General features: G+C 37.0%; 2 protein-coding genes across 11 annotated transcripts in view; one reads left to right on the plus strand and one right to left on the minus strand.

Moving 5' to 3' along the window:
• Nucleotides 1-24,274, minus strand: part of NINJ2 (ninjurin 2) — a 512,961-nt gene that overhangs the window by 354,975 nt on the left and 133,712 nt on the right. The gene's annotated exons all lie outside the window — the stretch shown is intronic.
• ERC1 (ELKS/RAB6-interacting/CAST family member 1) overlaps nucleotides 1-24,274 on the plus strand; it is a 292,700-nt gene that overhangs the window by 163,815 nt on the left and 104,611 nt on the right. For 7 of the 10 annotated variants that reach the window (XM_048942961.1, XM_048942954.1, XM_048942969.1 and 4 more), the window contains 2 exons: nucleotides 8,164-8,295; nucleotides 23,423-23,583. In XM_048942961.1, coding sequence (XP_048798918.1) covers nucleotides 8,164-8,295; nucleotides 23,423-23,583 — 293 coding nt within the window. The remainder of the gene's footprint in view (nucleotides 1-8,163; nucleotides 8,296-23,422; nucleotides 23,584-24,274) is intronic. The other 3 variants (XM_048942986.1, XM_048943015.1, XM_048943026.1) reach the window with 1 other exon arrangement.

The following is a 24,274-nucleotide window of genomic DNA, read 5'->3' on the forward strand; positions in this document are numbered from 1 at the left end:
TCTGAATGCTTCCAGCAATTCAACATCTTTTGTTGCCAATGCCTGAATTCTAAGTCTTAGTGTCTTTAAGGTCAGATGATTTTCCAAAGCCTTTTTTGGAGAGAGAGAATAAAAGTTAATGGGATTCAATGTACCAACACTTATTCATGCCCTTCTAATGTACAGTTTTCTATGCTAGTTACTATTCGTGTTCTTTTCACTTCCTCCTTTTGGAATCATTGGATACTCTTAACCTGTAAACAATTTTTGCATTGTAAGTGTCTATGTCTTAATGTCCTAATGGTATGGTACTATGTATTGCTTTATATAAAGGCAATGCTCCTGGTCAAATGTGGCAAATACAGCATTTTCTCTAAATGAGGCAAAATTTCTGACTTGTCAATTTATTGAGGATACTCAGTGTCCATTTTGGGACAGTATTAAGTCATGATTATTGAATTAGTAGTTATACATAACACTGGCTATGTAATAAACAATTACCAGGTTAAGGTGTATGACAGGGTTGTTTTTTATTGTTTTTTTTTTCATATATATGAACAAAAGAAAAGTAGATCTTACAGCTGCTGTGATGTATTAGTACACTAATGTTGACAGGACTTATGTTGCGAAGGAGAGTTTAGTGGAATAGAGGCATACCAAGGGAATAACTTACGGTTTCAAACTTACTAATAGTACAGTTTAAACTGTCACTGTTTTTTGTTGGAGTCCCATATGAACTTGAGGTGTCTCGAGTCATAGTTTTGATTTGTGTGTGAAGAAGAAATGTTTTTACAGTAGTATTTCCCTGATTAACCTCTCACAGAAAAATAAAATACAGTGAGAAACCTATTGCCTTTCTCACATTTTCACAGCTACATTGTCAGGCTTAGGTCTTATTCCAATCACCAGTGCAGCAACCCAGTATGGTTACATAGAAGGATAGTCCCTGTAGGTATTAAAACAGGTAATTTGCCACAGATGAAGCAGAATTTTAATGCTCTTGGCACTCTAACAAGCTGTTAAATGGTAAACCTCGTTGTTAGTATTGACAAGGTGCATTGACCTGTCTCAGTTGTTACTGATGAGAAGTGCATTTACAAAATGAGCATGTCTATCTGATTGCTGCATTTGGCATGCCTAGGTTGGAATAAGAGGAAAGAAGTATCAAAAAACATGGTATCTATCAGTAAGAGAAGTTGCCAGTATCTATTTTGTTCTGCCATTCCCTTTTAGGCCTCTCTGTGTCACATTGTCCTTAAATGCTGGTCCTTTTCTTCTCCTTCCTCTCCATCCTCCTTCAAACAGTGTATAACTAATCCAGATTGCAATGCAATTCCACTTAAGTTTGTACTTTGTACTGGAAAGACAGAGCTTTATGATGGATACTGTATTCAATTGGTATTGATTAGGATCCTTTCCTACCGTTAACCTGCAAGCTCTATGTATCTCACATTGCTGCTAAAGCTGTATGCTTTGGGAATGTTTTTTGAAAATAACACAGCTGTGAGTGGTAGCCTATAACATGTCTTGCAGTAAAAAGGTCTGAATGGCTGGCACTGTTTGCACATTTTATAGACACATTGGATAATGGTCAGAAACATTTCTAAACAGTATTTCAGGTAACAATACCAGTATACAGAAATTTTGTTAAGGGCTTTCTGTGTATTCAAGAAACAGACATCAGGAATTGTTTCTCTGCGCTAAGATTTTTTGCTCACCTTTCATTTCCTCTTCATTTCAAGTGGATCTGCTAATAGTAATGTGTATGCTGTGCCTTTACTGCCGATGTTTTGTGGCTTTTCATGACTCTTTTTTTTTTCCTTCCATGTAAGTGCGTTTTAGGGAAAAAATATATGCACATTCTGCCTTTAGGGTTATACATATGTGACATGCAGAATACTGCTTACATCCTGATATACTTCAAAATTATTACTTTCAGTTATATCTATCTTCTAGTGCTATTGCTGTCGTATAGCACTGTCACGTCCATGTTTGCTTTACTGCTTCTTTGTGACCTATATGTTTGAGAACAGAAGTGAGTTCACATAATGCTTGATAGATTAATTAGTGCCATATTTCTTTTCTTCACATGGAGAGAAGAGCGTTGGTTGTTTTTCTTTTTATAGATGCTTAACTCTTCAGTCAGCTTCTGTGTAAGTAATCTTAACACTCAACTAATTTCCCATCATAAACTTGTCGTGATGTCTTATAGACATATTTTACTGTCCGGGTGTTGGTTTTTTTCTTTACTCCGTAGTAGCCATGAAGACCTCCTTAATAGCCATGTTGTAGCAAGCCATGAGGACTTTGTGCAGGGCAGAAAAGCTACATGGCTTTTCATTTTCATTACTGAGCGTGTTAGTAACTTCTCTACTTGTCTGTGATTTTCTCAAGTCAGTGCACATGTAACATTTATGTTGTGCAGTCCTCTCACATACAAGAGCAGATATTTTTGTGAGCAGCATCGTTTATAGCTCATTTATATCTACAGGATTACGCTGTCCCACTCAGTTTTTCTATTACCTTTCTCCTTCAAAACAGAAATTCACTGGCTGTTTCTCATAAATTGTTGGCCTTGTTATGCTTTTTTTGTCCTTTTTTTTGTTGTTAATATACTAACTCAATCATATTTATCTTACATTGACTGACAATATTTTTTAAAACATTTTCTACTAGAATATTTTTTTTCCCTGCAACTGATGATCCACAAGTGCAAATATATTCTGGGTGTACACATCTTCTCTTTTTTTGTTACACCATTCTCAGGCGAATGTGTTCAGCCCCTTCTGCAGTCCCTCATGTTTTTAAAGCAATGCTGTGGCCGGCTTCATCTCACTTCCCTTTCAGTCCCTAATGGAATGAAATTCTTCTATTGCAATTTTTCTCCTATTGTCTCCTGAAGTTATTTTTCTTCATTTAGGCAACTTGTCAGGCTAGAATTCCAATTCATGTGTCTTATTTGGCAGACACAGTTTTCCAGATGTTGACATATGTTGTCCTAATGAGTTGTCATCATGTATCTCAGTCTTTGAGCATGCCAAAGATATGGAAACATTAGTTGAGGATCTCCTACTTGGCAATTCTTTTCAGCTCTCAGACTATTCCTTTCATTCAGGAACTTGTGGTAATTACATATGCTGTTTCTGTACTTAGGAAGAAGCCCTTTTTGTCTTACTTTGTGAGAGACAGAGACGTCATATGAATTTAATGCTTCTACTTACCCAACTTTTGCCTAGACAGATAGAGGTTTCACCATCACAAGCAAACTCTGCACTTTACTTCTTTCACCATTTGAGAGTGTCAATGCATCTGTATGCAACACTGATGATAGTAGCTTTAGCACTGATAGTAATCATTCCTTCAACTCAGTTTTTACTCATGCCCATCAATATATATAGAACCAGCTACTACACAAATGTTTGCCTCTGCTACTTTGGTTTCAGAATCATTAATATTGGATCCATGTTTGTGTACATCTTGGAACCAGGTTATAAACTACCCTACAGATATTTCCCTCATTAGGAACTAATAGTCTTTTCTTATTTTGTTCTTCAAGCACTCTTCAAGACAGCATGCATTTTTTCTTTTATTGCCATCTTCTTCAGCAAATCACAGAATCATCATAGAATCATAGAATGGCTTGGGACCTCAAGAATCATCAAGTTCCAACCTCCATGCCACAATATTTACCCTATATATACATATACATACATATATATGTATATATATATATATTTGAAAACCCAGTAAGTCAAAAGAATCTCATCAGTGAAAGAGATTCCTCCATTTATGAGTGACAAATTTTCATTCTTTTCTTGTTCAGAGACCTCTGCAAGTAGTTTAGCAGCATGGAACCAAATGAAGGAGGCCCACTACACTCACTTGAGTTTTAAATAACTGTGATTATTTGCTTCCAAAATAAAATGAGACATTAATTTCACCTTTTGATACCACAACATTGAATATTCACTTAAGCCTTTCTTAAAAAGGCCTTCAGGTTTTTACAAGTATTTTTCAGAGGAAAGAGCAGCAAAAATTCATGATGATTTATATTCATCAGTTCCTCTCTTCTTAAATTTAGATTTCTGATTTTGTCATAGCATCTTTCCTCCTGGGCTTAGCAGTGCAGCAGTGCAACCAACACTGCAGTAATGTCTTCTTCCTTTCTCATCTATGGAAGTACAAAGGGCAAAATGTGCTTAATTACATTAATTATGGGTTTATATGAAAATGATCTTTCCCTGCCTAGGTGATTGGCTAGTTCTAGGAATTCTTTTAACAGTCAAAAGGAGCAGTTAATTGCCCTCTCAGACTATTAACTAATCTTTCCCAAGAGTTAACCAGAGAAATTAATCTAAATGTCAATTCCAACAGTAAAGTTAAGCCACAAAGCTGCAGTTACATAGAAGTTTGCCAGGATACCTCAGGTTTAATTGAACCTAAATGCCTTGGCGAAAACTTGCATCCGATTTCATGCATTTTCACAAAACTTCATGGCAGATAACACATTACAAACGAAGGAAAGATTAAATTGATACATCCTTTTAACATGCATCACTTGGACATCCCACCACTTCCTTCCTGAAGTGAAATAAAAAGTCCAGAAATGTGTGTCAGTCACACCTCCTTTTCCTTTCAGTCTTTAAGACAGGCATGTTTTGGAATGGGTTTTGCATACGGATCAGCTGCAGGATCATAGTGTTTGTAGAAAAAATCATATTGTGCCTGAACTCCTGGCACTCCCACAGCGTCGACTGGGTTTTTCATTTTCATTGTGGTGTCACCAGTGAGCATAAAGGCAGAGCTATCTCCCTGTCCATGTTTAATTCCCTCTCTGCCATTGAATCTCACACATACGGGACTTGGGCGCAGAGCTGAGTGAGGGTCATGGAGATGTTTGGGTAGGTAATGCATCTCAAAGAATCCAGTTACTGTACAGGTAAGTAACACTTCCTTTTTCTTTCTGTATAGTCGTGTATAAGATTCGTGAAAGGAAACTGCTATGGTCTATCACTATGCAATTTCATCAGAATAGCCAGTGAGAAACTTGCACTCTGTGTCACATTTTATTATATGTAGGAAGTAATTCAAGTTGTTCTCTAGTCCCCTATTTAAGAGAATAAATACATTTCACTACTGGGGTTACCTGCTTCAGCAGCATGTGAAAAATTGGGAGATAACAGTTTTCTTTTTCCTGCAGTAAAGTACCTGCATTATCACAGCCTCCTCATCTCGAGAGGGCATTTTTGTATTCTGTTCATGTTGAAAGGTTTCTGATTTCCTTTCTAAAATTCTGATTTTCTTCCTATTTGGTAGATTCTATTTTAGTTTAGTTTAGATTTAGTTTTCCAGAACGATCTGTAGAATTAAATGTCAAAATATTCTCTTTCTGTAGAAAACTCCTGACATAATAGGTGATGGTAGTTACAATTTATACAGTACTTTCTTCGAAGTTTACTGCTTCTCATAATAGCGATAAGATATTTCATGGAATTAAAAAGAGGAAAGCCACAGGAGCAGCATGGGTTGATGTTCAACATGAGCCTATCATGTTTCGGACTGTTGAGCCAAGCAATTGGGAAAACACTGCTGGTATTTTAAAAGGCAAATGCTGGTTTGGCTTCATTTACTTTTTTCTCTATTGGAGTGTTGTGTTTGAAACAGCAGCGTGTGTTAAAAACAAAAAAATAAAATCAAATACTGATCATTTCATGATGGAAAAAGAATGGATGGAAACAAAACATTTATTTAAAAGTTTCCTGAAATTATTCTCCACTTTGGAGTGCTGCTGGTGTCTGACTGTGCAGCAGTTCCTCTGCTCTTCCAGGCATAGACGTCATTTTGTAAAGCGGGTAGTCACACTGTGGCACTGTTAAGAGCAAGCAAGAAGCCATCACCGCTCTTTGAACTGTTGGTTTGAGACAGAAGGTGGATGTTTGCAAACAAACTTAATTTACTAGATGGGTAATGAACGTTTGACAGAAGTTTAAAATCATCATTTCTGGCAGTTTTTTTTGTTTTTCTAGCACTGTTGTCTTCTTTTTAAACTTGCAGCTCTCCGGTCTATATATAAAAGTTCACATATTATTTTAGAAAAAAATATGTAATTGTAGACTTTTCAAGTGCAGGTGATGTGGTACTGAATTGCACAGTTTTCATACCATGAGCTACTCTTTTTCCTGTCTCTGAAGGATTCACCTGTCTGGACAGAGAACTTTGCCGTGTTGAATTAACCTCTTAAATGTTGGCCTATGATGATGAAGGTTGGCATACAATACACGTTACAGCGCTCCATTCTACACTCTAATTTTAAACCCGTTTCAGTTTTACACGCAGCTGTTCAAATGCACCGTCTCCACTTCTGTTGTTTGAAATGGGGAGGTATACTTTCACACTTCCTTGGCTATCCGTGAACAAGATCAAGACGTACAATTGATGTTCCCCACAGAATGTAGATTGGCGAGTAAATAGTTTTCAAGTCTGCACTCTGTTTCTTTTTGAATCTTCAGTTAGACTAATCGTAACCATGAAGTAGTTTTGGAAGACTTTATCAGTGTTTCAGTAGGTTTTAGAAAGTATTAAAATATGTTCTGCAACTCTGATTTTTTAAATGAAGATCTCTTCAGTGGTGTCTTTAGAAATCAGTGGTTACTTGCCTTGTGAACCTGCTTTGGAAAGTAACCAACAGCGGAAAGCTTGTCCATCTGCAAAACCTGGCAAATCTCTCTGCCTTTGCTAGTGGTTGAACTAGCCTTTCTCTGTGTAAGAGCAGTGGAGCCAGGAGTCTTGTACTGTTTGGATACAAAGCTTTGCATCTCTGCTGGAAAATTCTCTTCAGAAGTGATGAGACTGCCAGAACTGGTGTTCATATGGCACTATCTTTGGTGATATACTGAAACTCCTGGGGAGCAGCAATTAAGGAGTAAGGTTCACTCTTTAGAACTACAGCAATTCATTTTGGCATTACAAAGTTTTTGTTTTGTTTTGGTTTTGGTTTTTTGTTTTTGTTTTTTTTTTTTCCAAATAAGTTGTCTTTATCCTTAATCTTTATGTGGCGTGAAGCACAGAGAAACAGTGGAAAATATCAGTCAGGACAGAAGACTAAGGATTAAACCTGATAAAAAGGGAAATGCAAAAACCAAAGGGAAAAAATGTTTGATTCTTCCACTACTGTTGAGCTGTCTAAAAAGCCTTTGCATTAACTTAAGCATGCACTAATATCTGATCTGAACCATATGATCTAAATTGATCTGCAAGATGAGAAAAGCAGAAATCTTCCATCAAGCTGGTCATTTCTGATGGATTTGTTAAGCAGCCATGCTCCTGGGGACAGCCTGGTGTGCAGTCTTTTGTCCAAGCTACTACAGCAGAACTACAGCAGAGGCAGAAGATACACAATTATTTTCCTAGCAATATTAAGAAAATACGGGTCTTCTATACAAATAAGAATGCCATTCATTTTGAATATCATTTTAAAAATTATATTATTACCAATTAAACCATATACTTTCTGAGGAGAGTTTCCTTCCATGGTCTTTGACTATAAGTGGGACTTTGGAACCTACAACTGTGAAGATGTTCTTAATTGAAGAATGTATTTTCAGATAGTCTTGATACTTTCTGAGGTTTAAACTGCCATTCTTAATTTCTAGATAGTTGTTGAAAAAACTTCCTTTAAGTCTTATCTGAACAAGAGAAAACTCTGTTTGGTTGATGTTTGTTTTTCTCTCACTTAACCTGGAAGTAGCAAGTTGCAAGACTGCAGTGCTTTGTTTCCCGTTTTACCATGCCTGCTGGTGAATGTGTGAGCAAATGGACAATTCTGCGTGCCTGCTTTCCCACCAATTCTGGCTACTCTCCTTCTTTGGAACTGCTTACTAATCTTCATTCACAAGCAAAACTTGCTTAGCTATTCTGTTTAATCTGGCAAGGCAGTGATGTGCCTGATGAGAGGGCAAACCCTCTTGCTTTGAGGTCCTACTTTGCTAGCTATTTCCTTCTCTTTACTATGATCTTCTTCCTATTCTTGCATCACTTCATCTTTCTTTCCCTTGCGTGAAGATAATTTGCCTGCAATTGCACCTTGGTAGGGAGAATCAGATTTTGCTTGGCATAGAACTTGGTTGACTGAAAGGCTATAGTCCCAAACAAGTCTTCTTCACCTGGTCTCCCATCATTTTCCAGGACAATCTGCGTAAAAAGGATGATCGGATTGAAGAATTGGAAGAGGCACTCAGAGAAAGTGTTCAGATAACTGCAGAGCGGGAAATGGTGCTAGCACAAGAGGAGTCAGCCAGGATCAATGCTGAGAAACAGGTCTGCAATCTTATAAAGTCGCTGGTAGTCCTCTTAGGAAACAGTAAAGTACTGTTTCCACTGCTGTACTGTGAAACATAGATGGTTTTGTTTAATCAGCTATCTCTGTTCAAGTTTGGGTAACAAAACCCATAAAATCTGCTAAGATTTGTTTTTCACAGGTGATATTTTCTTGGGGAAAAATAAAAAAAGAGAAAGAAATACAAGATATCCTAATCTTTTAAGTATTATTTTATGTAATAATTCTTCTGACTAATCTTACCTATCAGAGCTATCCTTCTATATGTAAACATGCTTACACTCACTGTGCTGTTCATTGTGCATGTTTAAAGAAGGTGAATTTTATTAGCATGGTCATGCATATGGGCCACAATCTCATTTCATTTACAGTCTCTCAACTACTGGATAGAAAGACAAACCCTTTATTTAATGCAAGCATACACACAGAAAATACACACTCACCTTGAAACCGCAGGTGTAAACTTCTATGCCTGAATTTATTCTGTCACGGGTTAGATATCCTGAAGAATCATGTATGGACCAGATTTTGACTTCCATAATTAATCACTAGGAAAACATACCATATCTAATGAGTAAACTTCCTTTATATTTTGATGAATCTTTTGAAGTATAAGGAGCTGAGCCTGGTGTTCTTACTGTGGTTTTTGTGAACCTCTTCAGTGTTTTATCTGTTCCTCTCCTGACCATAATAAGCAAACAGGGGCATTTGGTCAGTTACATTGCAATGATGTATTCTCTTTCTGCTAATTAAATGAAAAAGATTTAACTAACTACACTTTAAAACATTTTTAAAGGTTTTTTTTCAACATGTATTCTTATATCACCTTCTTTCAAGATGTATCTTTATGCTCTTTTTAGTTAATAGTCAAGTTTTCAAGAAGAAAGCAACTCTTGCTCTTTGTGCTACAGTCAGTATCCACTGTTTGCTAGTAAACATACTGAGGATAATTCTGGTTAAAGTATCCTAAGATTCTAGGTAACTTTATGGAATTTACTTTCAAGAGTGCCTTCTTTCTAAACTTCTTGTAAACTCTAAAAAAAATTTATCTTATAGAAATGTTATCTTGGTAGTGAATACCACATAAAAGAATAGATTTCCTCCTCAGAAATATATGTATCTCACAGAAGAGCAAGTTCTCTGCTGAGATGCACAAGTAAACAAAAGAACATCTAATTTGTTATCTATGATGTCATAATGTTTTAATTTCTTTGTTGGAGGATTGTGACAGTGGTGTTCTTTGAGTGTAGAGAAGCCTGTAGAATTCTGTAGAAAATTCTGTAGAAAAGCCTGTAGAACGTTTTGTGTGGCTGTGGTCTAAACACAAGGTGCGTAAGGTTTAGTGAATTTTTGAAGGATAGCTTTGAAGAATGTAGTACATTAATTTTGTGTTAGGAATGTCTGATGTTAGGAAGTAAGTATGAAGATGAATATAACTGGTAAATTTACAGAAATACAAGTATGAGGTAGGCTTATTCTAGAGGCTGATCGCAGGTCACCTCAGTAGTTAAGGTGAAGGATGAGTGGAGCACAGTTTGCAGGTGATTGGTAGCTTATATTTGATTTGCTAGTAAAGAAACGTGCTAATAACATTAACACTATGCACAATAACATCAAAGCTACACAGGACTTTCCTGCACAAATTGCCACAATCTGCAGAAGGAAGATTTTTGCACATTCAGACACAAAATACACCTAACCAAAGAACTTTTAGCAATAGAGAGACAACCAGAAAAGTCTTACATTAGACATATTCCATAAAAGAAATTCTGCAAGTGTTTCAAAATAACCTTTGCACAAGGAGTAGAAGGACATCTGAGTCAGCGGTACTGTCAAGATTAACAAAAATATGAAGGTTCTGTCCTAGATGAAAAGAAATGAAATAGCAAGGAAACTTTCAGTTGCAGGATAGAAAGGAGGACTCATTCTTAGCCCAGTAGCATGAAGTCCTTGTGGTTGTCTATCTGCTGTAAGCAAGCTTATTAGGGAGAGGACAAGAGTTAAGTCTGAGTTAGTAAAATAGGAAACTGTTGTAGAAGCGGAATCTTATTTGTACCTGAGACATCCTAAAATAAAATATGGAAAGTGATTAGTGCTTAGGGAATATCTACAAATTTCCATTATGGTTTTTGAAAACATTCACCAGCAAAGCCTTATGAGAGGCAAACAATGAGATCATATGGTAAGAGCTTGATGAAAAGGGAAAATAACTGGTAAATAGATCGAATGGCAGTACAATCTGTATGATGAGGCAAGGTGATGGAAATGTGCTGTCGGAGGGCCAGTAAGCCATAAGGATCACTGAGAGAGGTTGAGAGGTGAGGAGAAAAGCCAAAAGAAGTATGAGTTGTGGGAAAAGATTTCTGGAATATGATGGGTAACAGCATCTTAAACAGGAAATGTATTTGGATGTAGTAGTTTGTATGGAAGTGAGGAGGAAGAAGGATGGATTTGAAACCACTGGGATCAGAAGAGGAAGACCTCTAGGTCACACCATCATTGATTATGACAGCTGTGTCTTAGTCCAGCAGAATAACTAAACTGCCCTCTGTGGCACATCATACTTTATACAGTGTAATGACCAATAGGATGTCACACAGAAAAGCAACCAGAGGGTCTCGTTCCAGCCACAAGATAGCTGTTTTGCCCCACCGTGCCCAATAGTTTGCCCAGTTGTTGTTCTTTATTAGATATAGTCAAGTCATGGAATGATGGCAAGTAGCTGGTTATCACCTCAAATGCAAGGGGGATACATTCCTTCAATTATTTTTCATTTCTTTGATTACTTAAGAGAATGCCTGCTTTGCTCTATATTCTCTAGTGTTATGACAGAAGCCCTTTGGTAGCTTTGCAGTTTTACAAATGCAAGGCTTTGTTTTTGTGAAGGATATTAATCTTTTGATCTTTACAGGTGATGATATCATTCTTAGGCCAAATACAAATTGTATGCGTGAGTTGGAAATTTTAATATTGTCCAAAATGATTATAATTTTCTTTTAATTGCATGCTTTTTATTTCCTCTCTTCTGTTTATCTTGTTCTCTACCACTTCACTGCCTGTCTGAAGCTGTTTAATGAATCAATGCATGAGGTCAACCATTTTGGCTTTAAGTGGTTCAAGGTATGAGGACATCTCATCTATGTGTACCTCTGCCCCATTATGTATTGTTGTTTCTGTAGCCCTGTGTTGTGTAATCCTACCCTCCCTCATTTCTTGATATTGTGATTTTCTGCTATTTAACAAGCTTTGCTTGTGAATTTCACTGTCCATGAAGCTACCTAGGATTTCATAGTTCTCAGATACCCATTTCAGACTAAAACTTTGCACTATTTCAGTGTTTGATAATATCCTGGCAATGTGTGTTAACTATGGCAGTGTGTTAAGAGTGTTAACACTCATTTTCTATATTGCAAGATTTCTCCAGCTGATAAATCTTCTTACATATAAAGGCTTGAATGTTCTTCAACAAGTTCTTGATTTCCAACACATTCATCTGGTTTTGTTGTTCCACGTGTTGAATCCTGTATGTAAATATTATGTAAATTATAGTTACAGACTGCGGCTGAATGCATTAGTTCAACATATTACATTGTACATCTGAAAGTATGTGGAGACCTCTATATTTTTTTTAATAAGTACTTTCTGAAAGGTTGTAGTAGAAGACAGGACTTTAACTTCCATATCAATTTAATCACAATGAGGACCATTCCAAGAACAATGCTTGAGAAGATTGTCTTCATGAAAAGACATGGCTCTTTCTGTGGGGTAAAGTGAAGCAGAAGTTCAGATTTTGTAATTCAACATCAATCAGTAATAAGTAGCATTGGACCTTATCTCGGGAAACACAATATTACAATTACTTGCACTTAAAGCCTTAATTACTGAAGGGCATAATTTGTAGTTCACAGAGACAAGAAATTAGCAACTGCCCTCTTTCTCTTTGCTCACTTTTATCCTTTTTTTTTTTAATACTTCTTTGAACATCCCTTCAGTTTTACCAGCCTGAGTCTTCCTGAGGCCATGCTGTGAAATGAAGTTACCTAAATTATTATTATAGTTTTCTTTTTTTTTTTCCTTTTCTTTTTTTTTTTTTTAATGAGTATTTTGACATGAACCAGTCTGAACCAATGAATCAATGCTAATCTGGTCCATGTCCCCCAGCACAGGACAAAGGCACACCAGAGGAAGCATGGAACTGTGGGAGCAGGACACAGGAAATTCTTAGTATTATTTTCTACCAAGATTGTATGAGTGTTATTACCAAAGTGTTTTTACCTAAAGCTGTTGTTGAATTCTGGTTTTTACAATAGGCTGCTATTTTTAGGGGTGTGATGGTGCAGAGCCTGACTGCAACATGCTATTTTCTATCTTCAGTTCCCTTCACATTTGCAGAGCTGTAGTTTCAGAATTTTAGGTAGCATTTTTGCTGATAACAGTGTAACTGTTCTCTTGTTAATATCAACTCCTACTTAAGTGCAGTCTCAATCTATACAGTGCAGCTAGCATCTAATCCCTGTCCGAAATCGCTATGGCAAATACACAAATGAAAGACTAGCCACGATTTTTTGCTTTTTTCTTTAAGTAGCTACTTCAACTGAAATATCTGAGTTAGCAGTCTGATTTTGACACTTTCCATCAACTTTTTTTGAAGTTACGGTTCTCAGTGGGAAATTTTAATTTAGTTTAAGTATATAAACCAACACCTATAAACAGCTATATCTGTGCTCATACAATTTATCTTTTTATTCTACATGGCAGGTGTGTCTGCCTAGCCTTTTGAGAAGAAATTAAATACTGAATATTCTAATGGTAACACATTGCTTAAATATGCTGTCATACACTATTTTGTTCTTTCCAATATCTTTTTAAATTGTTTCAGCTGGACTTAATCTTATTTCATGCACATATTACATGAAAAAATTATTTGCAACAAGGCTTCTGAAATTCTCTGTCACGTATGCACAATTCAGATGCCATGTCTGTTGGCTAACTCATAAATAGCTGGAGCCTTCGTACCAGTTGTCTCTTTTTCCCCATCTCCTGTTCATCAGGATTTCACTACTGTAAGTACAATGGCTGCAGAGATTTGAATATTGAGTACAGCCTCTTAGAGTCTTTTCTGTTTATCTATAAGTTGCTATACTGAAAGTCTAGCCAAGTTTTGGGTGATACTTCTCACTTGCCTTTGCCATAAATCTGCCATTCTGGTTCTTTTATCTTCCTAAAATACATTACTTTAACTACCTTTTCTTGTAAAAATAGAAAATGCATTTACAACATAATTAATTTATATTGGACCCTAACATTCAGCACTGATTATAATCTAGCATTTTCTAAAAATGCAAAATTTAAATACATTTCCCTTTTGCTGTGCTATTCTGTTACTGGAATAGGTAATGAAATATTTTCTAAAACACACTTTGAGATATTTTCAGAGCACAAAGTCTCACACATTAGTTACTTTCTATAGACCCTTGTACGTGGGCAATATGAAGCTGGATTTCTCATGAACCACCTACGTACAGCTTTCTGAGCGCCGTAGTTTTTTGAGCACTGCTGTCAAAATTCTGGCTCTTCTGTAACACGTGCTGGACAGTTTGCTTTTAACTCATGTTCTTAGGTGTCCTTCTGTATTTCTCACTGAGAAATTTGATAAACAAGTGATTGGGAATCAAGGCAGTATTCCAAGCTATGTTTTGGGGGTGAAGCTGCTGGCATAGCTTATCCCTGATTGCTCAAAGCAGTCTACGTTCTCTTTGGCTGAAATTCTCTTGAATATTTTCTGCAAAACTTAGTCTGGTTTTTGAGTGTGTGTATATACATATAAGTCATATGTGTATTTAAGTCATATGAAGTAACAGAAATCTGTGATAGAAACTTAGATTTGAATTTCTTCCTCTGATATACATAGTTTTAAGAGCTTTTAATCTCAGTGGTCAGCCTGACATATACTCTTGCCATTTTTCAAAGTCTGGAATTTTTTCCTCCTTTTGTGTGTTTTGGTTTTGGCTAGGTAGGGTGACCATGCACTGTGTCCATGGTAACAAAGCTGTTGGCAGTCATTTCAGAAGTGCTGCCTCTCCTTTAACTTTCTTCTTCTCCCCAGAGTATTTTGATGGATTGTGTAGCCTCTTCCTTTAAAAATATCCAGTTTTATGTCAAGTCACACCCCTTACATGGAAAGGTTGATTCAGTATGTCAAGGATAGCATGGAATTCCTTCTTTATTCAGTAATATACTTTCTAAGAGGTGAAACTGCACAATTGTTGTTCTAGTCTTAGTTGTGTTCAGCTGTACCTATGTGGGGGGCTTGAGGGATTTGCTTCTCCAGTGGACAAGAATGAAGAGAAAATAGCAATGAATAGAAAAGGATAAACAAAGATGATTTTGGTACAGAGATCTTTTTTTTATGTTGCAGGCAAAAATACTTCTAAGGAGCCCAGAATCCTTTGATTTTGTTTAACTTGTTTCACAAAGTTGGAAAGTGGGCAAAATTTGAGAACTTTTAGGAGAACTGGGGATCCTAAAAGGATAATTTTGTTTGAAGTGTATAGTGAGCATTTCTCACTATAGGTCATATTTTTAATGAAATGAGAAATACTGGGGGAAATTGGGTGCAAACACTGATCTTAGAAGGGTTTTGTTTAGATTTTTTTCATTTTCATTTTTAATAGATAAATACTGATTTCAAATTATCTCTTTTATTCTAGAGAAAACTCCATCTTCGCACCTCTTTATCCGATATAGTATTTTCTCAAGTGCCTACTTCCAGATTCTACTTTACCTGGTTTGGCTCATGTAAAAATCAAAGTCTTGAGTTGCCTTCAAATCTGGTTTGAAAGAGGAAATCATGCAGATTTTACATTAATTCTTGCTTGTAAGGACCCAAGCAAAAACTTTAATATTTACATAAAACTAAGCTTGTATTTCTTCCATTTGGAACTTCTTTTCTGTGTTCCAGTCGTGATCTTAAATTGTGAGCTTAGGTGCAAGTGTAATACAAGGGTATGTAGATTAAGGCTTTAGAAAAGCTCATTAGAATTGTAGATTAAATGCAAAAATTAGAAAAATATAATTTTTTTTCTTGGCAACTGATTCTTCATCAAAATACATGTAGTGCAAGAGAAGAAATTGTATTCCTTTCTTTACCGTTCTTTTTTAAAGCGAAATACAGAAGAGTGACAGATTTCAGATTAATTAAATTGAAGATTCTTCATGAAACATTTCCTGTTGACGCAACAGCTTCTAGACATTGCTGTACTGCTGTTTATCATCAGATTCCTTCAAAGCCGTCACTGCATTTCAGTCTTAGTTCAGCTGGCTCAGAACTGTGGGATTACTTTGCAGTTGTGGCTAGATTCTGCTCATTGCTGTTTATTAACTACAATGCTAAAGATTTGCTTCCACATGTTAGAATAGGTGGAAACTTCCCTGAGCTTGCCAACAAGACTGCACTTCTTCAGCTATGTTTTAGCCACATGTGCAACCTTCATGTACGTGGATGGGCTTTCACATAGTAACTGTTCATGAACCTTAACATCTTTTGAGAAGAATGTTAAAGTTGAATAATATTAGTTGAAAATTTGAATAATATCAGGCTGTGTCTAAACTTCAGTCTGCCACGGTAACATCCAAGATAATATGAAACAATTATCTTAAATTATTATAAATATTATATAAGATATATTAATAATAATAGTAATTTGATAACTATTTTATTATTATTATTATTATCCTAAGTAATACGAAAGATAAATATATTTAAAAACCATTTGGACGTGGTGCTCAGGGACATGATTTAGTGGAGTGCTGTTGGGGTAATATGGTAGTACGGTTAGGTTGAGGTTGGACTTGATGACCTTCAGGGTCTTTTCCAACCTGAGCAATTGTGTGATTCTATGGAACTGTCTAAAATGCAGCAACATTAAAACCAGTGTGGTTTGCAGAATCCCTGCGAAAAACTGCTTACATCCTTGGATAATTAATCTGAGCTGAAAGGCTTCCTTTGGCTCTGTTACTGCTGCTACCTTAACAGCAATTAACAGATTAGATGTAACCAAATACAGGCCAAGTTATTTTGAAGAGGTCCTCGTTTATAGCTGTGGGTGCAGTATCATGCATTAGACACTTTTCTAAAGAGGTTGTTTGGATTGTAGTATTGTGGAGTGGATTAGGTTGGAAGGGATCTCAAAGCCCACCCAGTCCCAACCCCTGCCATGGGCAGGGCTGCCACGTAGCAGCTCAGGCTGCCCAGGGCTCCATGGATGGGGCACCACAGCTTCTCTGGGCAGCTGTGCCACGGCTTCACCACCCTCTGAGTAAAGAATTTCTGCCGAACATCTAACCATAATCCACCCTGTTTTAGATTAAAGCCATCCTCCCTTCTCGTACCACTGTCAGACCATGGAAAAAGTCAATCCTCTTCCTGTTTATAAGCTTCCTTCAAGTACTAGAAGGCTGCAATGAGGTCTCCCTGGTGCCTTCTCTTCTGTATCAAACGGTGCTAAATGCTTGTGCAGAGTTGCACAGAATGTGCTAAGTATGCTAAATTCTACTCTCTATAACTATAGTCTTTTTAAATGATGATCAAAATTCAATTTTTTTGCAATACTGTATGTTATTTCTAGATGAAGTGATTGCTGCTGTGTCCCTAAGGGGCTTGAGAGCTTCATTGCTAGTTATAGAAGATAAACACAAGACAGTTTCCTATGATTGTAGATTCACATAAATCCACATATATTGGTTATTCTGAAAGTAATGCTTCCTATTTATTTCTGTGGAAACTACAACGGATATAAAAAGAACAATAGCACTATTTGATAGGTCAAATTCTCAGCTACAAAACACCATTCTTCAGAATAGCCACCACCATTAGCTATGCATTTTCATTAGTGATGACAAGAGCATGCATGCTGCACTCCTCAAAATCTGCACCGGTGAAGGCAACCCACTCTCGCTGTCACCACTACTGAGATGCACCATCCACTGTCTCACTGTGCTCACATCCACTGTTTGATCTCAGCAAGCATCAGTGAATGTCAGTGGGTGCCATTTTTTCTGCATGGAGGAATTCAGTGATGCACCTTTGCTTCATATGCACTTCCATGTCAGGCTGCCCCTTTGCTGCCATCTGTCACTCGGCAACAAAATGTAACGGAATACTAGTGGGAAGGTTCAACCTCTTCTGCCATACCACCAATGTCCACCCCTGATATCACGGGCTAACATAATAAAATAGGAGGCATTACTTCTAGGGCAGCCCGCACAGATCCTTTGATTTGGTTGCAAAGGTTAAAATGCATAGAATTCTACATCGGATAAAGGTTCCATTTGAGGAAAATACAGAAGTAAAACTTTAATTTGCTGTAGCCTTCAGATATCAAAGATTGCAACAGGTTTCTGTCCTTACTGGAAATCAGACTGTAGTCTTTAACTTTTTTTTTTCCTCTTAACCTGACTTGATTTGTGTCTGTGTGTGTAAAGTAGAGATGATTATTGCTTCTTTCTTAAGAGCTCTTGTCCCAACATCAGGCCATTGCTTATTTGTATGGCTTATGGCCTTCATTTAGGACATACAACTGTCACAGATACCTCCAAACATCCTAAAAGGACACAGCTGTGACTTCTTCAGGCCTGAGGTCTGGCAGCTCAACAGACTTTTCTCTTTTCCAAACATCTGTGAGTTTTGATTCCTCCTCGCTCATACCAAGAGCACAGTGCTCTCAGAATATGAGCAGAATTCATTCCGGATGGTGCTCTAGGAGTGTGTTCCTTAACAGAGCTCCCATGTTTCTGCTTCTGTGGGTTTGCAGGAATGACATTTTAATGTCAGGTATATTCTGGTCAATCTAACTACTAGTGTGCTTCCTTGTTTAGACTCATCAGTGACTTAAAGGTTTAAGAATACTGCGCACTAATGTAAAGAAACACACAGTTCATCTCTAAAATTTTTTCCCAAAATTATTCCCAAAATTTTTGCTGTGTATTACAGATAATCAGAATATCCTGCCTTGTCCCTAGACAGCTGATAACTTACCAGCCATTGTCTGAGTTTTGATGCTAACCTCCCTTTGTATTATGTACAAAGGAAAACGCCTGTAAAGTCTTCATGTGTGAAGTCTGCCACAGCCCTCTAGTGTTGTGCTCAGTTGGCCTTGGCAAAAGGGGTGCTGCAAATCTGGCATCCTTTTTGGAATGGACATAAATATGGTGTGTAGAAACACCATAACTGTTGCACAACATCCTGCTGTGTTTATTTCCAAGTTTCTTTAGGCAGGATTTCAGCTGAGGAATTCTGGTGTTCAACAAACTTTTTTTTTTTTATTTCTCTTGTCTGTGTAGAATCTCATGGCAACATTCATTAACAGTGACCATGCAGAACAAGGGGAGCAGCTGCACAGGGGAGATACATGCAGTGTAGGGAGAAACACTCTCTTTAGATGATGAGTGTCTGTTCACCTTATGATATCTTTACAGTGCCAACAGAATAAAAGCGAAGGTAAAGCATCTTAACCCCTTGTGTATGTGCAATGAGAGGATCAGTGACAGTGTGACAACATCATCGTAAAAGCCTTTCCTCTGTGCACCTTCCAGCATGTACATGCTCATGCACTGGGAGTGAATAAGAAGAGCCTGACACAGAGCCAAAGCTGCTGCACATGTGGTAAGGGCAGAGCCACTGCTGACAGCATGGCAGAGCTTTCAACATGTCTTTCAGCTGAGGGCTATCCTTACCTTACAAACCAGAAATTATGTTCTAATCTTACTGAAAAATAAGATATTTCCTGCTACTGCGTACTTATTTCTCTCATTCTCTTCTGATATTTTTAGCCCTCAAAAAGCTACACCCATAAGCTTTCTCAATACCTACAAGAATTTGGAGGTTGTCCCCCTAGTTCAGAATAGCCAAGAAGTGTCTTGGATGTAGTTAAGTGTCTTGCATATAGTCTTCAGGAGTACCTAAAGCCCTACTGCTTTAGCAGAAATGGGGCTGTGATGAAACCATAATTCATTTCCTTCTTATTTTGTGTAAAGGTTTATTAGCTTGTGATTTAAGCAAACCATCTGGTCCTGCTGGCATTCCAGGTTATGTCAGACTCAATGCTTTCTCCCTGTAATATGTTACTTGAGGCAGTTAAATTACATACTTAAGTCCCAAGCCTGGCCTGTGCTTTTTCCATGTCTTAACATCTGTTCTGGGAAAATTTTCTGGGATCCAAACAAGTTTACATGGAGCCAGAACTCGTCTTTGTCTTTTTTTTCGTGGGTCTGTTTCTTTCTCCTCTCTGTCCTGCATTTTAGTCAGTTCAGTAAAAGATAATGCAGAAATTTACCCCCTTTTATCATTTCAGCAGTATACACAGTGAAGTGAAAAATAGTTTAAAAACTCAGGATCTGAAAGAAAGTAGGAGAGAGTCCTCTGAGAGGCTGAGTACCACGTTATGGGAAATGTCAATTTATTATTTTTTTTCCAGTACTTGTAGTACTCTTAATACTGAATTGTAATTGCAAGACCTTTAGTTTTGGTTTAATTCATTTTGGACAGAACAGATTTCTGGTACATTTTAACTCATAATACTAATCTGTTGTTTATACAAGAAAGATCTATGTTCAGAAAGCCAATAATTTTAAATAGAAGTTAGCTTGCTGAGGCGGTTTTGAAGATAAGATCTCTAGTGATTGATTTATACAATGTTCATTGAAAATAAATTGCTCATGCAGGTACTTGTATCTTTATTCTCTAGAATTCCATCTTTTTGTATTCTGCCTGGAACATTTAAGATACAGCCATGAATACAAAGAGCTATCCCATAACCCACAGTGCCTGCATGTATATTGAGAGGAATATAATTCTTTAAGTTGGGAAGATAAAAATGTGGCTGTTTTCGGTAATTAAACATTAAAGCATAAGTTTCCCATGTATCACTGGAACTAAAAGTAATGTATCTGCAGCTTAGGAGTATGCAGAGATCTTTGTGTAATACTGAGTCTCTCTGCCATGCCCTTTGAAACCTTTAATTACAGACTGGTGTGCAGCCTTTTTCACTTGGTCATTAAAGTGTTCAAATACTTGATGAATACAACACAAAACAAAACAAACAACAACAAAAAAAAAACCAGCAAAGAAAGAGAAATACCAAGACTAACAGATAGCTTGGACCGTCTGCAAGATTGAAACTCCATATACATTTGAACTATTCATTCATTCATGTCCAGTCATTTAAGACTGGAAATTTTTCCTTTGCAGTAGGAGAACATTCTTCAGCTTTTTCCTCTTCATTTGTATGCGTACAGCATACAGAAGTGGAGTGTATGGCTCCCAATGAAGTTTTTCTATCTTACTATCCAGAGAGAGGTCCTCTGATACTGCAAATGTTTTTCCAGTGTGTAGCATTTTGCTTTTTGTTTGCCATATTGCCGTTTCTGCCTGTAAACTGTCATTCAAGGAAAGAGAAATGAGAAGCGAAAGTGCATTCTGTACATTCTGAATTGAAATAATTCTAGTGATAGGGCCCAAGCTTACTGAAAATCACAGAATCATAGAATGTTCATAGTTGGGAAGGACCCATAAGGATCATGGAATCCAACTCCTGGCTCCACAAAGCACCACTCAGAAATTAGACCCTATGTCTGAGAGTGGTGTCCTAACATCCCCTGAACACACCTTGTCCTCCTGACTCTGCTCCATCCTTGTAGCCGAAAAGTCAACGGCACGCCTCAGAAAATTCTGGTTCTTGGCAAATACTTTTTGTTATATGATTAGCTGCACTCAGAGCAAAAAATGAAAGACAGATTTGAAGTTTCTCATGTAGGATAAATTGGACATCCATTGCAAGGAATGTGCTTCTAGTGAATATTTCTTTATCATTTCTTCTAGGACTGCTTACGGAGAAATATAGACAGATCTGCACTAAGATTCATAGCTTGGCATGTAAAATGCTTTGTTTTGTACAAGTTTAATGGAAATACTCTCATGGAATATCTATAGCTTGATGAATCCAAGTAATAAAGTCTTTAAGTATGAGCAATACTACTTCCATGAATTTTGTCTTTGATGCGCACTGCCTTCTAGACAGAATGGAAAGCAATGACACTTCAGATGACTACATGTTGGTGTCATGTAAAAGCCATTCACATTCTATCCATTCCCTATATGTGATTAGATCAATTTTCTGTTAACCTTCAGAAACATAGACTAGAGCCTTAGAATGAACGAAATTACCAAATGGAGTGATTAGAAAAAGAATAGATGTGGTAGTCAGTACTCCAGTTCATGTAAGTTCATACTTTGCTGCAGACTTTAATCTTGCCGCCCAGCACTGACAACTTTGCCCCAGCTATCGACCTCCAGCCTTTCTGTGTTGGAATAGCACAGAGCTGTTACACTACAGATCTGCATCAAGCAAATCAATCCTTTGTTATTAGTATCACAAATTTTATGGCTGGGAATGGTATGATGGACAGCAAAAGTCTTTCAGACTTCATTATGGAAAAGTTGCTTCAAAGACTGTTTTATCTTGGCAACTGACAGATTGACACAAGCCTTTCAGATTGTTGCCATTGGCTGGGGACTTGTTTGTTTGAGGTTGTTTTTTTGTTAGAAGCAGAGGATTTTGCAGTTGGCATGCCTCTTTTCTCCTTGATTTAAAGAAAAATGTTTATGTATGATCCAGCCAAAGGAAGTAGAAGCTGATATACTGGTACATATTCACTTGCCCAACATATCACTATTATTTTCTTTCTAGGTATCAGTTTTCTTCCTGGAAGTATTTTTTTCTGTTCATTATTTCTGCAGTTTTTTACATTCTTTTCCGACTTTTCTCTGTTTTCTTCTATGGGGCTTTTTCTTTGTTTATTTTAAAAACTGACAGAGGTTCTGGTCTTATTTTGTACACTAATGCAAGACGAAAAGCTTGGTTATTTTACACGTCCTAGCCAGTTTGAAGTATGTGTCACTGAAATTCTGCTTTGATCTGTTGATTGCTGAATGAATTGTTGATTGTACATTTTGAATAGTTTTTGATAATCTCATATCTTAAATTGTTCTTTATTTGCTGGATACGAGAAGAATTTTCATTGTCAGCTGCATTTGAATGGAAATAGGCATTTTGCAGTAAGCACTGCACAATGACTATGGTAGATTTTATAAATTGGTCTTTCTGAATTGCAACATTTCTTGCTGTATCTATTACTGAGGGTGAAAAACAATCTTGTTATCCTTGTTTGTCCTGAGCCAATAGCTCTACTTCTCAGAATACTTGATTTATTAAAGCAAGTGATGATATGCTGTACACCTTACATCATCTAGCACCTAGACAGCAAGTGATGCACCATGCATATAGCTATACTGATTTATTTATTGTGGTTTTGCTAGTTTAAGTGGCAAATTCTATCAGAGACAAAACCCACTGCTAGTACACAAAATGTGACTAGAGTCACTTGTGCATTATATATTTTAGAATTTACAGTCATCTTAATTCTGAACCTTTGAACCAAGTAATTTTGTAGTAGCCTAGAGATATAAGCATTACTCTTCTATAACTGTCTACCATCTTTGAAGGTGCTTTTGTTTCTGAATCACCAAATATGGCTATAATCATTGTTCAACAGATGTTTTGGGGGAAGTAGCCTTACTTACATTTTCATGGAAACCCAGTCCTCTCCTTGTTTGAGAAATGTTCTTAACTTCATTCTTAAAGTAAATACGTTGCTTCTCTTTAGAGAAGTTGTTTTCATGTTAAATTATCAATGTGCTCTATTTAATACTTAGCATTTTCCTAAGCTAATTTAATGCCAATTGACCATCTATTTTTCCTTGTGTTACATTCTCTAAAATAGAAATACTGAAGAATTGAAGATTTGTAGTTTGGTATTTCAAAGGTAATGTTTCAGTGACCAGACCGTATTAATTCACATTCTATAATGCTGCTTCCAAAACGTGTAGATATACTTTACACAGCAGTAGATGATGATGCTTCTGGTCTACAGTGTTATGCAGTGTACTTGCACTGGTAATCTTAGAACTCCAACTTTGTTGGGACCTTTAGTAAGTTCCAGTCAGTCACACTGTGCTATTTTTTTCTCCTGCCTTCCTTGAAAATGTTTTAGGTAGAAGAGCTGATGATGGCCATGGAGAAGGTTAAGCAGGAGCTGGAGTCGATGAAAGCAAAATTGTCTTCTACACAACAGTCTTTGGCTGAGAAGGAAACCCATTTGACCAACCTACGAGCAGAAAGAAGAAAACATTTGGAGGAGGTCCTGGAGATGAAGTGAGTGGTTATTTCCATTATTTGTAGGCATGTTTTATTGATATTTATGAATTCTTCACTGATCTCTGATGATTTAAAGAGAGCTATTAATTTGCCTCTGTAGATACGTATCTATATAATCAGTCAAGTCTTCAGAAGTGAATGTGCCATCTTACCTTGAATTTCTTGTTATCCACTTTAAGGCAAGACACCAGTCAGTGTAACAAATGTTAAAAAGGAGAGAGGGATGAGGCAAACATAATTCCAAATAGTTGTAATGCTGAAATGAGACTGCAGATGTCTGGTCTGCTAAAGTATTTTTCAGACTCATGTGAATGATTCATTAGCACTGGAACAGAGACTTAATTTCTCTATCAGACTTCTCTTGTCATCTTTACATAAGGGGATCTGAGTAAAACCAAGCTTTGAGGTGGGGAGAAGTGAGGAAATAGACTTCTAAGGCTTAAATACTTCCTAATTTCTGACTGTGCATTATAGATGAATAGTTATCCTTAGTTTAGGGAGACGGGAATCCATTTAGTGCAATGATGGATAGTGCTGCCAGCAGTTCATTAGAAACACTTTCAGTTGTTTAGCCAGCCCTGAAGAGAAGGAACGTTTTTATTGGCAGGACCAGCAGTGGTTCCTCCACTGTGGTTTTGTGAGCCATTATTTATTTATTTAACTTTTCTATGCTATCTTCTTTCCTTTC

Source organism: Lagopus muta, chromosome 1, assembly GCF_023343835.1.
Source record: "Lagopus muta isolate bLagMut1 chromosome 1, bLagMut1 primary, whole genome shotgun sequence".
NCBI classification, from domain to species: domain Eukaryota; kingdom Metazoa; phylum Chordata; class Aves; order Galliformes; family Phasianidae; genus Lagopus; species Lagopus muta.